This window comes from Apium graveolens, chromosome 4 (assembly GCF_009905375.1).
Source record: "Apium graveolens cultivar Ventura chromosome 4, ASM990537v1, whole genome shotgun sequence".
NCBI classification, from domain to species: Eukaryota; Viridiplantae; Streptophyta; class Magnoliopsida; order Apiales; family Apiaceae; genus Apium; species Apium graveolens.
Window position 1 is genome coordinate 303065423 of NC_133650.1, and position 18949 is coordinate 303084371.

General features: G+C 34.6%; 4 protein-coding genes across 4 annotated transcripts; 2 read left to right on the plus strand and 2 right to left on the minus strand.

The window, feature by feature from the left end:
- The first annotated feature begins 3167 nt into the window (after window positions 1-3167).
- On the plus strand, window positions 3168-7859 carry LOC141721460 (maltose excess protein 1-like, chloroplastic). The gene is made up of 9 exons (XM_074524395.1): window positions 3168-3761; window positions 3839-4015; window positions 4415-4705; window positions 4796-4885; window positions 5770-5871; window positions 5954-6072; window positions 6966-7028; window positions 7128-7189; window positions 7292-7859. The coding sequence occupies exons 1-9, from the start codon at window positions 3540-3542 to the stop codon at window positions 7372-7374; spliced, it is 1209 nt and encodes a 402-aa protein (XP_074380496.1). The 5' UTR covers window positions 3168-3539; the 3' UTR covers window positions 7375-7859.
- Window positions 7860-8538: 679 nt separating this feature from the next.
- On the plus strand, window positions 8539-11124 carry LOC141721461 (putative folate-biopterin transporter 7). The gene is made up of 2 exons (XM_074524396.1): window positions 8539-9081; window positions 9858-11124. Exons 1-2 carry the CDS (start codon window positions 8733-8735, stop codon window positions 10913-10915), a joined length of 1407 nt encoding a protein of 468 aa, XP_074380497.1. The 5' UTR covers window positions 8539-8732; the 3' UTR covers window positions 10916-11124.
- A 748-nt stretch (window positions 11125-11872) lies between these two features.
- On the minus strand, window positions 11873-13253 carry LOC141717277 (uncharacterized). Its single transcript, XM_074519367.1, has 2 exons — window positions 12988-13253; window positions 11873-12306 (listed from the first exon to the last, which is right to left on the minus strand). Exons 1-2 carry the CDS (start codon window positions 13172-13174, stop codon window positions 12113-12115), a joined length of 381 nt encoding a protein of 126 aa, XP_074375468.1. The 5' UTR covers window positions 13175-13253; the 3' UTR covers window positions 11873-12112.
- Window positions 13254-13949: 696 nt separating this feature from the next.
- LOC141721463 (uncharacterized) lies at window positions 13950-17316 on the minus strand. The gene is made up of 5 exons (XM_074524397.1): window positions 17221-17316; window positions 16108-16575; window positions 14930-15174; window positions 14632-14712; window positions 13950-14492 (listed from the first exon to the last, which is right to left on the minus strand). Exons 2-5 carry the CDS (start codon window positions 16554-16556, stop codon window positions 14323-14325), a joined length of 945 nt encoding a protein of 314 aa, XP_074380498.1. The 5' UTR covers window positions 16557-16575; window positions 17221-17316; the 3' UTR covers window positions 13950-14322.
- Between the last annotated feature and the right edge of the window lie 1633 nt (window positions 17317-18949).

Consider the following 18949-nt stretch of genomic DNA (forward strand, 5'->3'; position numbering starts at 1 on the left):
AACATTAAAACTATCATACCCTATATAAGCATCTTGTAAATAAGTCATACCATCAAAAAATAAAAGGCTATAAATACAAACTTATCAAAACTTATCATTCGGCATTTCTGGATCAAAACTCGGACCAGCTGCATCCATCACCATATTGTACATTAGGTTGTCATTTTCTCTTCTATCTTGGGTATTGGAGTAATATGTGGAGGATTGTTCTTCGCTTTGTCTAACAACATACGGTTCTCCATGTCGATCCCACACATAATAATCTCTTGTAAACCCTTTCTTCAACAAGTGTAGTTTCACTGCATCCCAAAATTTGCGGTTCTCGCACTTGGAGCATGGACACTGAATATTTGTCCCATTCATGGACGAATCTCGAGATATAACATATTGCATAAATTTTTCCAATCCGTCTAGAAAAATCGGATTCAAACATCCTTCACTATCTTTTCTTTGATACATCCAAATTCGATCATTATTCATGTTGAAATATTTAATAACCTACAAAAACATAAATATTCACTACTAATATGTGTTACTGCAAATTAAACTAACATTAGCAAGATAAAATTATGGTTCTTAAATGATAATGATTTTAATTAAGAACATAAATATAAAAAATGGGCAAGTTGAGCTAACTAAAACATGTTAAACTTTAAAAAAGATTATGACACATATGCATGTATAAAGTAAGAGAAACGATTAGCATAAAAATACCTAAACAAAATTGATATTAACTAATTGTAATGACAACATTTTTTTAAGAAATACGAATTAGCAATATTATATTAGCGGATGTTAACAAAAGAAATTAAATTAAATTGCAAGAGTTAAAGTATAAACTTGTTTATGAAGGAAGTAACCTTAAAAAGCAATTGGTGAATGATTTGTTTTAATTTGGCAGCATGGTGGTGAAGAAGCGAAGTGGAGAAGACGAACAATAGTAAAAGAACATTAGTAAAATGCTTGAAAAGAGGTTTATTCACATACGTACATGAACCGTTGAGCATTAAATAGGTAGTTGAAATTTATTTCAATCACCAACAGATTAGTAACGGAATAATATTTAACCGATTCAATTTTACAATGGTTTAGTAACTAAAATAATACCACCGATCCAATTTTAAAACGAATTAGTAAGGAAATGGAGTGTAAATTTTTGCAACAAATAGTCAACGAAATACTAACGGACCCGTCAACAGAATTTCCAACAGAATTTCCAACGGATTATGCCGATGGGAGAGCGTTGGTAATTCCTAGCTAATTCGTTGTTATTTCGTTATAACTTTGGTATCTATCCGTTGCAAATCCATTGCCATTTGGTTGCTGGACTAATTTTCCGCCTTCTAATCCTAACGGATTATTTCGTTAGCAGATATCCGTTACTGAACCGTTGGTAATCTCTTAGAAGGGTACTGACTTTTCTACACCTTAATAATTTATAACGGATTATTTTCCATTGTTAATTTTCGTTGGGAATTCTTGTAGTGTCATCTGAACTCGAGCTCGCCTAGACAAGAACTTCCCTTCTGTCTGTTTCTTCTCAATAAACTGCACTGCATCACAAAATAACTTATTCTGTTCTAGTTCCTTCACTTTCGACAAACTCACTTCCTTGTAATCCTTATATCCTTCGCTCACACACTGCCTTTTCACACCTCGTCCACTCTCGAAAAATCCATCATCCATCTTACTCAAACCACTCGACTTAAAACCGAAACTGATCCAATCAAAACCAGAAGCCTTGTTTTCACTTTTTCCATCCTTGCACTCCTGCTGCATCCAAGAATCTCCACAGATAACATCGAAATCATCATCCGAATGCTTCGCAAACATGTCATAAGGTGCATGATCATCATCTTTGACATGCTTGCGCTTCTTGTCATTAACAATATCTTTGCTCTGTTTAACCATATTATTCATATTCACAATAAATAAAACGTTAAATCGAATTATGGAAAATACTAAACGTAAACAAACAATTTAAATTCACAATACCTGATTAAGAATTGTCAAAAGCAATCTGTCAATGTCTTTATCTCCACGTAAATTTGTAGCCGAATTTTCCAAAATTATGAGCCTGATTATTATTAGCTAAAAGCTAATCATGTAATATGCATGTTATGAGACAGATGCATGCAATATATATAGAGTCAGGCACGAAAAACCCTAGTTCGAAAAGGTAGAATCCGAGTCTGAATCGGAATTTTTTGTATTATTCTTGATTTAATTTTAGTTAACAAATTTAACGTCTAGATTTTTTTATCGTAGAGAACGTCGTCGCTAACATTCAGATGCGCACTGGGTAAACGCCTCACGCAAACCCTTGATTTTACCACATTTGATAGATAAATACACGTGATTATCTTTTTTCGTTTTATCACTTTCCATATTAAAATAAATAATGAGTAAATTTATTATGAATTCAAGAATAAAAATAACAATAACATATTGTTGATTTTTTTTTTACTAATTGAGTATATGTCCTAACAAATCTCTCCCAGAACCTAGGAGATAAGCCCTTAACCACTTGAGTTATCTCATCGCGCTCAATACATTGTTGATTTAATATAAGCCAAAATTAGGTATTATCTTCGATAATCAACTAGATCATAATTTAAATTAAACCTGTTGAAATTCACTTAAAATCAATAAACTTAAAAATAATAATAACATATCGTGATTTGATTTAAGTCAAAATTAAATACTCGCTATGTCCCAAAATACAAGTCTCTTTGACTTTTTACGCATATTTTAAGGTGAATACAAAGGATATTTCCACAAATTATTTTTCAAATTTTCTTTTTCTGAATAAAAGTGTAATACTAAATTTTTATTAAGAATTTTTTTTAAAAAAAAAATATAAAACTATGACTTTTAAACATTTTAAAAAACGCTGAAAATTCAAAATGACTTGTATTTTAAGACGAGATGAGTATTACCTTCAATATATAATCAACTAAATCATAACTTAAATTAAGGCGGTTGAAATTCACTTAAAATAGATAAACTTAATTTCGGAATGAGCAATCTGGGATTTCGAATTACTCAAATTCTTGCATGAATTAAAGTCGAAAAAGATACTTAAATTTATTTAATTGAATACAAATTCGAGTTATCGCCGGCAGGCAGGACCAGACTTACATTACACACACAGTGGGTACATATTTGAGGCAAAAGGTGGGCATATGACACACACACATGCCATGCCAAAACAGTCCATCCCCATCGCCAGTGGGAGTGAATCCCCTCACATGCCAGCACCTCCTGATAACATAAAACTTGTGCACCTCCTTTCTTGATTCCTCCGTTAATCTCTCTCTCTCTCTCTCTCTCTCTCATTTTCTTGGAATCCTTCCTTCCCCATTAATCTCTCTCTCTCTCTCTCTCTCTCTCTCTCTCTCTCTCTCTCTCTCTCTCTCTCTCTCAATTCCCCAGACACTCCACCCCGTCTCAATCCCAATTAAATTCAACTTCTCAACTCACTTCTTCACACAACCCATTAGTCCATTACTCACTTCAACTTGAATTTCACAACAAAAATGACAACCCCTTTGCTTCTTGCTGCTAAATTACCTCAACACCCATCTCAATCATCTCTACACAGCTTAAAGTTTCAATCTTTAAATCACCACAAATTCAAGAATGTGTCTTTTTGCTTGGGCCAAAAACAAATGGTGGGTGCTTATAGGAGGAGTGTATTATCACTTCAATCAAGAAAAAGATTGGAACCCATTTGTGCACTTGAATCAGATATTCCAAAGGTAATATCTTGACTACCCTTTTGAACTTTAGTTGTGCTTTTGTTGAATTTAAGTGATGGTTTTGAGTTTGTTTGAAGGTGGAAGCAGTGGAATTGGAGAAAAATGAAAAGTTTGAGCAATGGGATTCTTGGACTGCTAAATTTGCGGGAGCTTCGAACTTGCCATTTTTGTTGTTGCAGCTACCTCAGATCATTCTCAATGCTCGGAATCTAATGGCGGGCAATCCCTCTGCATTACTTGCTATTCCATGGCTGGTATGTTTTGCATTTTCTCACTCTCTCTGTTTTTTTTTAAAAAAAAATGGTATATGGGAAGTTGGGAACTTATATAGGATTAGGGAGGGTACCAATTTCGGGTTTTGGTCCTTTTTCCTTGTAAATGTACCGAACTTTAGAGGTTTAAATAAGTAATAGTATTTAGATTAATCAACTTGTGTCATTTTGGGGCTTTGTCTATGCAATGAACTAATGATCATGTTGACAATGTAGTCGGGTTCTGGTTGTGCATTATGTAGACATTGCCACCCCTAGGGAAGGAGAAAGGGGATTATGAAGTATATTTGTTTTTTAATGATTGTGATCTAAGACTATAAGAGATATTGAAAATTGAACATGTTGGAGTTTTTTAAGATTTGAGATGTTACAATAATGTAGGGTATGCTTACTGGATTGCTTGGGAATATGTCTTTGTTGTCGTACTTTGTGAAGAAGAGGGAAACTGAGGTGGTAGTGGTACAAACCTTGGGAGTTGTATCCATATATGCAGTGATCACTCAGCTGGCTATAGCGGAAGCTATGCCTTTCCCATATTTTGTTGTCATTTCTGCAGTAGTTGCTTCTTGTCTTCTTGTCAATTTTATGAAGTACTTTAATTTTCTCAACGATGGAGTTTGGCGATTATGGGAAGATTTCATTACCATTGGAGGGCTCTCGGCACTTCCACAAGTAATAGACTATATAAATCTTATGCGCATTTACCCAGTTTATTATCAAATTTGTTAAGGTAACAATGTTACTATTTCATGAAAATTTCAGGTTATGTGGTCGACATTTATTCCTTATGTTCCAAATACTATATTACCGGGGTCAGTGGCTTTTGTTTTGGCAGCGGTTGCAGTTGTTATGGTAAAAGCATACATTTGCTCTGTATTCTATTTTTTCTAATTTCTGTTTTTGTCTTAACCCAGAAAGTGTGACAGATATGATGATGATAGTGTTCCGTTTATACCAAAGTCTCCCACGTCTTCTCTTTCATTTGTTGCAAAATAGACTTTAAAGTTAGTCCATATTGACCCAATGGAAGCATGCAAATTTCTTACACATGAATATTTTGTCTTTGTACTTCGTGACTAATCCCTTCCCTTTGAAGATATTTCAGTATCGTACACTTTATTGTTAAATCTGACAAACATTTTGACACCTTTCAGCGATCTGACTCTTCATGTTATGCTGATCCTCAATTATTCGCGATGTTATTAATAGACTTGAACAGACTGTAAACATAGTAATACACATATTATCGTTTTGTTAGTTATATAACATGCTTCCTCTCCACACACCGACAAAGTTACATTTGATTAAAAAAAATATTAATTTTTGTTTCCATCAAAACATCAGAAATAGAAATAACCCATGTATCCATGTCAATCCTAAGTCTAGTTACAGGTTAGTTGAGTGAAAGTTTCTTTATATTATAACTAGGATGTTAAATTAGAAGAGTATATATGATTGTATATTTACTAACAATAACAGTTCTGCAAACCAGATATTTGCACAACTGATAAGTTTGTAGCATGGATAGAGCATTTTATGTTCTACTCCTAAAGTAAACAAATAGTTAATGTTAATAGAGTACGTGTATATTATTTTAATGTTTGATTTTTTTATGTCCAAATATCCCAAAAAGTATGAAATCCATATTTTAAATTTCTGACTGTGCACTCAAATTAAGAGAATGGTTAAATGCAGACATTGCACTTCTCTGATATAGCTGCTGCCCATTTGTACAGGCTCGATTGGGCAAACTTTCAGAAAAAGCCACCGAATTTGTTGGGTCAATATCTGGGTGGACTGCAACTCTTCTCTTTATGTGGATGCCAGTTGCACAAACGGTAAACCTCACGGTCAAGCATTAAATTTTCAAAAAATTATCTCTTGTGAGATTGTTTATTTAGTCTCTTGTTTCCTTTTTAGTGGACAAATTTTTTAAATCCTGAAAATATAAAAGGATTATCTGCTGTTTCAATGTTGCTTGCCATGATTGGAAACGGACTTATGATCCCACGAGCACTCTTCATTCGGGATTTGATGTGGTATGCCTGAGTTTCCTCTTTTATCTTTGTTTATTGTTTTGGCCAAAACCCTCTCCTATCAGACTTCTTACCCTGGATATTCTCAGCATACTTTTTTTCTTAGCACTGTTAGGGCTGAGATAGTCCTTGATTGCAATTCACTAAATAAATTTGTAGATATTATAGTTATTGGTGTTTGATAGATCAACATATCAGAACTTTTTAATAGACATGTTTGTCTATTTTCGCTCACCTCACCAGAAATGATCAACTAAGTTCCCTCTCTTACTCTCAACCCAAAGTGGACCAAGATAATTCACCTCTCCATACATCACGTAGATCTCGTCTTTGTTTACATACTGATCAAAGCTCTTTGGTTTGACATCACATGTATGTAAGATTTGAACAATATGTTATACAGGAAGTTCATAAGTAAGAAAATTAGCAGTGCCTAGGAAAATAAAAAATACAGCAAACAAAACAATGGGACTTCATATGTAAAATGATTAAAGCGTAACCTGGTGAAAACTGAAAACTACTCTGCGTCTCATATTCTGAATATTTACTAGAATAAAAATACTATAGCAGATGAACGACAAAAGATTGATTGTACATTAAAGAAAGGAAATGACATTTATCTATATGGTTTTACAGTATATGAATTTTTTGATTCTGTTTGCATAATGCAAATACTGACATCACATAATTAGTCAGTTCAACTAAACCTTTTAAGCTATCTAATAACTAGACTGTACACTGCACTATTTTCACCATCTTTTCTTTAAACTACTGTTTTTAATATATAGTTTTTTAACTGGAATTAATGTCTGGCTTGTAATAATCTGCTCAACCTATTTTCCCAGGCTTATTGGATCATTTAATGGTAACTCTAACATAATGTGAAATGGTTGTAGGTTCACAGGTTCAACCTGGGCATCAATATTTTATGGATGGGGGAACCTTATATGCTTATATTGGTAGCGCTTTTTCGTAATTGATGCCTGTTTACATATTACTTTGTTGGACCCTTTAACGAGCATCACCTTCTAACATGATTTACTTTCTGTTCAATTCAGTTTTAACAGTATCAGCAGGGAGTTTTTCTTGGCAGCAACACTTGGATTGTTTTCCTGGATAGGTATTTCGATGATCTGTCCTTAATTAATGAATCTTCTTCTAACCTACTTTGCCGAAGTGACCTGAAGAACATAGATATGATGTAATTTCTTTTTTGTGATAGGATTTGCACTTTGGAGCGACACCAGGGTCTACGGGTACAAGTCTCCCTTGAGATCTTTGAAGGAATTAGTTTTCGGGCCATAAATTTATCAGTACGTACAGACAAAGGGAGATACTTGGAAGAGATACATGATTCGATGCAAGCACAAAGTGCTACAAATTTTCTGGATTTCATCGAGTTATACATAGTGTTGCTTGTAAAACCAACTAGAAGCATTTGATGCAGTTGCTGTAGCTCAAGGCGATGAGCAATTGGTAGGTAACTAGTAAAGTAGAGTGACGTTTATACTTGAAGAGGCGTAGTTAAAAGAGGAATGTTGAGATCGACTATGCAAGGACAAGTGCCTCTGTGTGTTAGTGTAAATAACAGAGTCAATAAGGTGTTTGTTAATCGCGAAATGTAGCAACTGCGAAGTTGACTACATGTTGTACTTGTTATCTGCTAGGACATGGGGTTTGAAATGTAGGAACCTCTTTAAGAAATTAGGGTAATATTGTGTACCTTTCTCAGGCAAAACGATCCTGGGTAAGACCAGATTACGGCAGAATAAAAGTTCACTTTTCTTGCATTCGTTAGTTTAATTCTCTTGTAATTAGCGTCCTTGACATGTCCTCGTCTTTTCTAAAAGATGGACGAGCTGATTACTTGTATTAGCATGTTCCAAACTGAACAATAATAATTTTATGTTGATGTTGCATATCCGAACATAAAAATTTATGTCCATAGTCCTAAGATATAAGTTATTCGTATTTTAACAAGGAAATACAAAAGTTATCATTGTAACATATAAGTTATTCATCATAACATACAGATACAAAAGTTATTTATGTTTTATAAAAGTTATTCATTACAATGTATGAGTTATTTTCCGTAAACGAAGTTTGAAATTTTAACATTCTCAAATTTTAACTAACCATAAACGAAGTTTGAATTTTTAACTTTCTCAAATCTTAACTAACTGAATCAAAATTTTGTGGTTTTAATACGTTTAAGTTGACCTTATACATGAGCACAATTGGATAGTTCAAGTGCTTAAGAGTTTATTGTCATCCCAGATACTCATCGTAAGATTATAAGCCATATATATTTGTCAAAAAAAGTTGACCAAATACGTTAATTTCCGGAACAATTTTTCTCAAAAATATATTAAAACCAAAAATGGTTCATAAAAATAACTCTTGCCGACTATTTTATGTTATTGCCTTAACAAACATATGTTTACTTATTGGAACACATGTCGACAGAAAGAAAGTGACAGTTATGTTCCTATAACTTCATCATTTTCCTTCTCTAATTTACCCTTTCCCCACTTAACAGAACCCATCCATATGAATATGCAACACACACGCACACACTTTTCTTTATATACAAAACCCACACACACAAACACACAGTGCTCTTAAATCTCTACTTTTTCTTACAATTCTTGATTCATTCAAAAATGGAGACTTTTTGTAATAATCACAGTGGTGAATCTGAAATCACCAGGAGAAAAAAACCCATGATTGATCAAGAAAGTGGTGATGAAAAAAGTGAAAATCTTGGGAAAAAAGTTGATAAAATGAGGAAAATAATACTGGGAATTGGGTTTTGGGTACAAGGAATGAGATGTTTTCCATGGTTAGGTGTTAGTTTTTTTCTTAAAGATGGTCTTAAACTTGACCCTTCTACCCTTCAAATTCTTCAAGTTTCTGCTAATCTTCCCATGGTTGCTAAGCCCTTTTATGGTATTTTGTCTGATTCTTTTTATATTTTTGGACAGCATCGTCTCCCTTACATTGCCATTGGAGGTATATTTACTGCTCTTTTTGTTTAAAGTTTGTGTCTTTATCTATTTTATGTTATTATTGATTGCTGGTGATTCTGTGGTTTCATGTGTATGTGTTTAAGTTGTGTGATCTTGTTATGAATTTGCATTTTAGAATCTAGTAATGTTAGCAAAAAATGCAAGATAGTATTCTTGATTTTTGTACGAAGGCATGTATCTGTGTGAGTAGGGTAGTATGTTACTATGGCAAGATGAGTGAACTGAGATATACTCAGATTTAAGGATGATAATTTTGGGTTTCGGAATGTTCTCTAAATTCACGTTGTTCTGCAACTTCTCGAAAATGCCATAAAATGAATATGTAAGCTTGATTGAGTGGTGTTAAGTCAAAATCGAGGCGGATTTGGGTCATGTTAGACAGGGGTGCCATTTGCGAATTCACCTTTACTTGGATGAGGTTTGATGAGGGTAAGCAAAGACTGTAAGATAGAAATTCGTCGTGAATGTGAGGAATGCATATTTAAGGTCAAGATGAGTCATTTAAATTCTTATTCTTCCTCATATGATAATTTTAAGTAAGGATATGTACATCAGTTAGATGCTTCAATCTTATTTTTCAACTTGAGAATGTATCGTATCTTTCCTTATTAATTAAGGCATATGGTTTTATCGAAGTGGAATCTTGGAATTATGGATATGCATTTTTTTTAGTTTTGATTTTGGATGTCTTAATAAATATGATATTGAAAGGTATTATTTGTAACTGGAGCAACCTATTAATTCTTCCGTGTCATGCAGCTTTTTTGCAAGCCCTGTCATGGCTTGCTATTGCATTTGTTCCCACATCAAGTAGCTCGTTTCTCTCGATCACTCTATATCTCCTCCTTGGGAATCTTGGTGCTTCGATAGTCGAAGTTGCAAATGACGCCATTGTTGCTGAGACGGGAAAACAATCTAGTTCCTCGCCAAAGAAACCACAGGCTTCCTCTGGTGAATTACAGTCATTTGTTTGGATGGCATCTTCCATTGGTGGCGTGCTCGGTAACCTTCTTGCCGGTATTGCGATTGACTCTACCTCCCCACAAACAATGTTCCTGCTCTTCGGGGTTCTTCTCACTATTCAGTTTGTCGTATCAGTCTCCATTCACGAGAGTTCTCTTGACCTTCCTAAGACTTTATCTAGTACTGGGATTAAAAGGCAGCTATCAGAGCTCCTGGTTGCATTGAAGAAACCTGAGATATCATATTCAATAGCCTGGTTTGCATCGTCATATGCCATAATTCCAGCCTTGACAGGCACCATGTTCTTCTATCAAACACAGTACCTAAAGATTGAAAACTCAGTTTTGGGGATTTCTAAGGTGATTGGGCAGGTAACAATGCTGTTGTGGGGAGTACTATACAATAAACACCTAAAGTCAGTTCCTCCTAGGAAAGTCATTGCCGCTATTCAGGTTGCTATGGCAGTTCTCATGGTTTCTGATGTGTTATTCGTGAAAGGGATATATCATACAATGGGACTACCAGACTCAGTATATGTTGCCATCTTCTCGGGCTTTATTGAGGTTCTATGCTTTTTTAAAATACTACCTTTTATGATTCTAACCGCTCAGCTCTGCCCAAAAGGATGTGAGGGATCAATAATGGCTTTCCTTATGTCTGCTATAGCACTTGCGTTAATGGTGAGTGGATACCTAGGTGTTATGCTTGCATCATATGTTGGGGTGACAGCAAATGATTTCTTGGGCTTGCCACGAGGTCTTCTGATCCAGGCAGCATTCACGCTCTTGCCACTATACTGGTCCTCGTATATCCCAGATGATGCAAATATCAAAGTCAAAAGAAAAGAAAACTGAGCTCAATCTTAGTTTAAGAATTAGGTTAGTTATATATTATGCACACATTATTGTCCTAGTAATATAGAATGTAGAATATGTTCTTTCGCTGGGATCTCACGAGGCATGATAGCCGAACTGATATTGCATTGTGCTTCCATCATAAAGTTCTTGTGTTTTATTTGTGAAGCTTTCATGAGATCAGTGTGATATTTGAAGTTTTTTCTGCACAGTTTCTTACAGCGACCTCCAATTAATATGTCGTGGTAAAGTTGACGTCTGTGATGGTTACAATATAAGTGCTATGGTTTGTTCTTTACAGGAAACTTAGAGTTATGTTCTAGGTCTGTGAGGGTGGACAATATAAAGGCTCCGTCTTTGATGTGCTTCATGATCACTGAAGCAATACAAGTATTTTGTTGATTCAGATAGGATGTACAGTAGATCGGATAAATCGTATAGTTATACTACACTGGATAAATGTTCTTCAAGATTAGCTCTTGGTCAGGCTTTGATCATTGCAATGACTGAAACCAGTTCTCGAATTAACTCCTTTAAATATAAGCATGATTTTCCAAGTTTTCAAATGATTGATCTTCGCTCCATAAAAAAATTGCACATCTTTTAACATGAAACTTGAAGGATTTTTCATTGTGTTCGAATCCTTCTTCATGTATAGCTTCAAAATCTACTGTATAGGAAAAAAATATATTATACAAGAAAACACATGAGATTCAGAACTGTTTTGAAGCACAAAAGATGTAGCTTGAAAGGTTCGACAACCAAATATTACTCTAATTCCCTGCTGAAGGCTATTTTTTTACATTTACAAACTGGTTAGAAAATATATGCATACTTCAGCACCAAGAACAAATTCTAAAATCCATGACACGAACTACAAATACTTGACATAAAAAATTCTTGAACACATAAACACTGGAACTGGATGAAAATGGACAACATAATTGACATCGAAAATTGTCTAAAATAAACAGATCAACATTAATATTAGAAACTTGTTAACAACAATAGACATAACATTAAACTGAAGCTTGATAACACACACTAACCAAACATTACTACCGAAACGTCAAACTAAGACTAGTTGCCCCGCTAGACACTGAACATTCATAGAGTAATAAACAAACAAGCCAAGCTAAACCACAAAAGGATGCATACTTCAGTAGCAGCATCAAACACCTACTACCCACTTTCAATTCAGACGCGTCCATCCCATAAAGATTCACCTCCAACTTTTCCAGTTCTAAGAAGCAGTCCCACGTTACCAGGAGGGTTCAAACCAAGCTTACTGGCCCTCTCCCACCTTGCCACTCTAGTCATCCCAATGCACGGGCCGTACGCCATATTCATGTCAAATTGCCTCAATACTTCTTCGCTTCCATCATAATTATCTGCAGAACCGCCACCAAAATCACAATTCAGCAAGATATTTCTAAAAACAAAAACAGTTTCAAACCAAAGATTCACCTAGCAATGCACTATAGTCTTTTACATTTCAGAAATTACCGCAATGAAGCTTTCAACATACAGACACTAATTTCAACAACAATGACCATCAAATTCAAGAAATGAACAATCACGAATTAGCAAGTCTGAGAGAAATCATCCAAATAACATAGGAATAGCACACACACAAACACTAATTGGCTAATTGCCTAGCAACACTTAAATTTTCTTCAAAATATACTTTTCAGCGTCTAGACACAACACTAAACAACAATACAATATGCTTTAGAAATGAGCAATCTCCAATATAGAAGCTAGATTCGAAAGTTCTCAGAAATTGTATATAAAAATATACCGCTACTACACTCATTGTCTAGCAACGCTTTAGAATGTCCAGACATTTCAAAAATTTCTGCAATTTTAATAAGTTTTACGAATCTAAACACTATATTAATCAGAAAACATCCTATTGATTTTAAAATTTAAAAAAAAATTAACAATAGTGAATATAAAACCCTAGGTTAGCAATTACTCAAAAATTAAATCAATAAACATAGGGCTAATGTGTGTACACGTAAGGGGGGGGGCGAGAGAGAGAGAGAGAGAGAGAGAGAGAGAGAGAGGACCTTTGAGATCGAGAGCGCCGCCGTGAGTGACGAGAGCGGGAGGCTGAACGACGTCGGATCCAAAAGCAGCGGCGTGTTTAGGCAACGACGGAGACGCTGTGGAAGATTTGGCGGCGGACGGCTTAGAGATACCGGCGGTCTTCTTTTTCTGACGGTAGAAACCCTTGACGTCACTTTTCGATGACATTTTGTTTCTTTAACTTTTTGAATTTTGAATTTGCTATTTCTTTGAGGCGGTCTTCGATGTTCGTGTGTATTGGGAAATGTATTTATACACCCATGCGGGACAAGGGGAATCAATTTATGTCTCGTTTAAATTAACGTTTTGAATATATTATTGGAGGAATAAATTTGATAAATCTCTTTTTTAATTGTTCGAAGATTTTGATTGCTCCAAATCCGGTCTTATTTTATTCATTTTTATTTTTCTGGGAAATTTCAATCATAACAAAACTGAGCATAATATTCTTCAAATGAGAACGATAATGAAATAATATGAAATGTTTTAATTGGTGAAATTTATATAAAAAATGTGTCTGAAAAATATCTAAAACAAATAAAAAATAACTACGCTGGTTTCCATATTTTTGGATTCTGAATGTGACCAAGTATATTGTGATTTGTGACAAACATAATTATTTGGTAAATTTTTAGGACCATTTATTCAGAACCTATTAAGTTTTCTACGAAAAACGAGTTAAGTTCTATAAAATTATACTCCCTCTATTTTTTAATATATGATGTTTGACTTTCTGACACTCATATTTAGGAGGTTTGACCGTATAGTTAAAATAATTTTTTTTGAAAAATTCTTTTTGTGAATAAAAGATTTGAGCTTATATTTTTATTCAAAAAAAGAATTTCTTAAAAATAATAATTTTAGCTATGTGGTCAACCCTCCTAAATATATGTGCCAAAAAGTCAAACGTCATATATTAAAAAACAGATGGAGTAAAACCCAAGAAAATGGCGAAATGAATGCCAGAAATAATTTAATCAGCAAAAAATAACTTTCAAAAGTTAAATACTAAAATAATTAGAAGACGTAGACCTGATCCATGGAACATGATACAGGGTCCTAAACAAGCATTACCAAGTACAAATGTATTATACCGGCAAAAATACTCTTGTCCAAGCTTAATCACTGATTCAAGTGGCACCAGCCCTGGTAGACACTAGATAGTAGCACTATTCTCTGTCGAAGTTAGAAAATTACAAAAATCCTAGTCCCAGGCTTTCAGAAAGACGTTTGCAACTGTTCCGACGGTGAACATTGCAATTTGAAGACAAGTGCACGAACAAATAAGCAGAGAGAAAAAACCCCTAATGATGGGTTTACGCCAAACATTTTAATCTAGCAAAGGTCAAATAACCAGTGTGACCTCTTGCCTCACTGGACGGCCTAGCCATGACAACTGGTGGACTAGAATCTTTTAATTCATCGCTTTCTTCAGTTGGACGGTGTCTTCTCTTGCAAGGAGGGAACTCAATGGTTATGGAACAGCCTTCATATCCTTGGAAGCTGTTCATTTTAACTTCTCGAACTTCATATGGTGCGTGGGTTTTGGATTTGTGTAGATATAAGAACATTTGAGGTTGGACGGTGTCTTCTCTTGCAAGGAGGGAACTCAATGGTTATGGAACAGCCTTCATATCCTTGGAAGCTGTTCATTTTAACTTCTCGAACTTCATATGTTCTAAGAAGCACCTCAAATGTTCTTATATCTACACAAATCCAAAACCCACGCACCATGAATAAAACGATACAAATAGGCACCATAAACTTTTGCACAAATGAATAAAAAGGTAAGTAAATTATAACCATTTCAGATTATAGAAAAACTATGTAATTGTAATGACTAATGATCGCAATTACATCATAAGTATGCAGACTAAACAAATTATGTGAAGATGCAAAAAGAGAGCTGCAATATTGCTTTACCAGTAAAATTTGATGTAAGAGTTTCACATGAGCGTTGCACCTGCTCAATACATGGCGAGAAAGAACACAAGATCCCGTCTTGTTTCAACATTTTTCCAACAGAAGGAATAGCTAACCAAGGTTGAGGCAAATCCAAAAAGACAGAATCTGCTTTACCAGTAAATTCGGTTGGAAACCCTTGACCCTGTATATCCCTTACTCCCACAGTGACCAAACTACTTAATCCTGTCCTCTCGAAATCCTCCCTGTAAAAAGAATCATACATATACCAAAACTACGTCATCCTGTGATATGTTATGAATCATGTTGAAGCAAGTTCAGTAAATTAAATGTGCACTAAATTCATGTAACTGATAGTCGTTCCTCGTTAGTATTAACATTACCATGTTTACAAGCTAAAAAAACTCACAGAAAAATGAAGACAGAAGAACAAAAAACTTTGAGCAAAAGAAAAATCAACATAACTTGAAGAAGCTTGAATGAGTATTGAGTTGACACAGTTTAAACAGAAATCGATAGAATTAATCCAAGCATTCTGAATTTGTTCGGAATACCAAACTTAGAGCTAAGAACAGATACCAAGTCGAATTAAATTCTGCAGTTCCCAAAAGCTTAGGTGGTCACTGAATAGAATATAACGGTATTAGTTTAGAATGGTTCAGAGTCCTTTGGGACGCCACCACCTCCTCCATGAACGCTATTCCTTGGGCCCTAACATTCTTCCTTTTGTGTCTTTTGGTTGGCAGTTCGACCATCAGCACGTGACAGGAGAGATTTGCTTTCTACACCTATAAAGATTACAAGCTAATACAACTATACAAGAATGTTGTATGACAACCGACTCCTTGCTTCTTAACCTTAAAAAACCTTCCTGTACAATGTTGATTCTAACGATAAATGTTGATTAGGATTTGGGAAGGACTAAGTTATCTATTATCAAAAGAATATATGTGCAAATGCATTTTTAACTAGCGAAAGGATAGCATATAACTACAGTACTACCGTTCTTCAAAGGGTATTTCAGCATAAAAATCAATACTAACGCCCACAACATGATTGGACGGATAGCTACACTAAACTCTTTGCCTTGAGAAAGATACTGACACATTAAATGATCAACAAATAGCAAAGCATAAAGATGGGTATGGCGGTAAGCAAAATGTTGTTAAATTTCTTACCTAGCAGAAGCAGCCCTTTGCTCGTGAAAGTCAAATGTGTAGACATGTCCAAAAGGAGCTACAGCTCTTGCAAGCGAGGTACATAAAGATCCACTCCCAGTTCCCGACTCAAGTACCAAACAACCTGGAACTATTTCCAAATACATAATGACAAAGCTAATGTCTGCAATATATAAAATTTGGGTCCTATGGCTCAGAACCAGCGTCCATAGCTCAGGAGTCGGAGCCAACAAGTAAACAAACCCGCCCTTGTTGCTAAACACCTTTGAACCAAATGGCTTCCCAATCCAATCTGAGTGCTTAAACACACCAAAACGATTTTGTAGCACCGCACTTTCACATACTTTAACTGCCTTCATGTTATCATGCCTTTCGTATACAATAACCAAATCTCCATCACTCACATTACGTTTAAAAGACAATCTCTTGGCTGAATCAGTCGGCAGCATCTTTAAAATATAAAACCCCCTAATAAAAACGCCAATATTCATTAATTACTCAGCAAATACACTGAAGTATTCCTATCCAATTCATATTAATACATGCAAATTCACAAAAACCTTTTATCTGGAAACAATTACAAAATCAATGCTTAGAATGTCTTAGTTTGGTTCATCAACAATGCCATATTAGTTTCGGTAATTGACTACGATCCATATACGCTAACGGAAACACGAGAGGCAAATACAATGTTACATTAACAGGCAGCCAGGCACACGACCAGACCACCACGGAATCTAACTGAGTATGACCTAAGGAGACATACCTGAGGTTAAACAAGTGTAGTATAGGAGTATTTTTGTAAATACAGCGGGTTGTGTTTGTATTTACAGATTTGCCCTTAAAATTTTATATTATGAAATATCTTAATCTCAGGTAATTTGCCCGAGGGTGTCCTCAGGCCCAGTTTTCTCAAAACACTAGTGAATTCAGTAGTGATGGTAGTAAGTTACATTAATGTTGACAAGTTGAAATTACAAGCAGCAGCGGCTTATTTTAATTGCATAAAGATATGTTCAACACACATACACACTGTAATTCACAAACAAAAGCAACCAATATAAGAGTACACAAGTAAAGAATCAATTAGGGCAATTGATAGGGAGGAGTTACCTCGATTTGAGAGTCAGGGATTCAGACACAATGGCGACTGAGAGTTTGCAAACTCTTAAAAGATTTGTTTTTCCGGCATGTCCCTCTTTATTTGTATGTTTTATCAGTAAATACCAACGAATTGATTATTTGTTTACTCCTTTTGCGGTTAAATTGACCCAATTTTAACTAAAATTTTATATAGTATATAATCGAAAAAAATTATAAAAATTATATCATTAAAAAGTACACGTAATCTAATTTAATATTTATTTTTCAGTTTTTCAAAATAATAAAAGATTGATGTTTAATTTACGGTCAAAGTTGAGTCAATTTGACCACCAAAAGTCAAACAGGACAGATAAATTGGGACGAAGGGAGTACAAGACAATTTTATGAAAAGTTGGGATCCAAATTCGAATTTATATAAAAAAAATGGGATATCTGATCCGAATTATTCAGATCAAATATTATAATTTCTTTTTTTTTTTTAATCAGATATCGGATCGAATATGTGTATAATTTGATTTCCAAATTTTATGCTCAAGTACATGGTTAAGATCTAGTATCGATTTTGTTTTCATCATACGAGTACACGACAAGTCATGAAGTATATAACATAATTAAAAATATAAATAACTTCTAAAAATATAATATATTTTAATATAACTTAATAAATTTATACAAGTAATTATATAAATTAATAAATCTAATATAACAATACATACATTATAAATTATACATTTTAGACAACAACCCAGGTTAAACAGCTCAAATGACAAAATAATGGGTCTCAAACCATGTCTCATCATTACGACAACAACTTTTTTTACAAAAAAACGTACTTGAATTATCTATGGAGCTTCAAAGCAAATTACATCATCAATGAACAGGAGCACTTTCATGCCACTCTCTATAGTCTGACGAAGAATAAGCCTCCGTGCTAATGCATTAGCCACTATATTCGCTGACCTATGTGCAAAATATAATAATTCATGCGAGGTACGGACCATTTTGTAATAATGCTTCTTAATACATACAATATGATTTTTAAAATTTCAGTTTCCACGAGTTTTTTAGAAAATAAAATGTATAGTCTTTCATAATTTATTTGAACTGTATCAAAAATACCATTCGAATCAGTTTATACTCAATGATTGTTTCGATTGTTGAGTGATAAAATATTGTGCAATTGTAGTTGGTATATGTCCAATATTTATGGGTGCAAGATAGAAACTTGTTGTATTTGAAATCGAAAATATCCCCGTCCAACTTCAATAATCTCGTATTAAAGTGTTGGTACTGTTATGCCCAGAAATTGGTACAAATATTATCCAGGTAAAAATCAGACAGAGTAGTCAAAATTAAGATATGAATGCCTGGAATCAAGGATAAGATAAAAGAAGTTTCCTTCCTGAAAAAGGAAAATGTGCACCCTATTGACAAGGGGAGGCGCGCCCTATGGATATGAGAGATTGGTTGGGTGCATACAGTGAACTAAGGCGCGCCCTCATTATATGAGGAAGGCGCGCCCTGTTATTAAAAAAAAGGCTGATGAATTCCCTGTTAGCTTTCCACTTATGGTAAATCCTAGGGCGCGCCCTAAGTAAGGAATGTGTCTTGGAAGGGATTTTAACATGGATGCTGGGACGGGCTCTTTGGAGGATTCGAGGAAGATGGAGATTATTATTACTAACATATTTGATGCAGATACTCTATTGAAGAACTCCTTCTTGTAATGCAACCACAG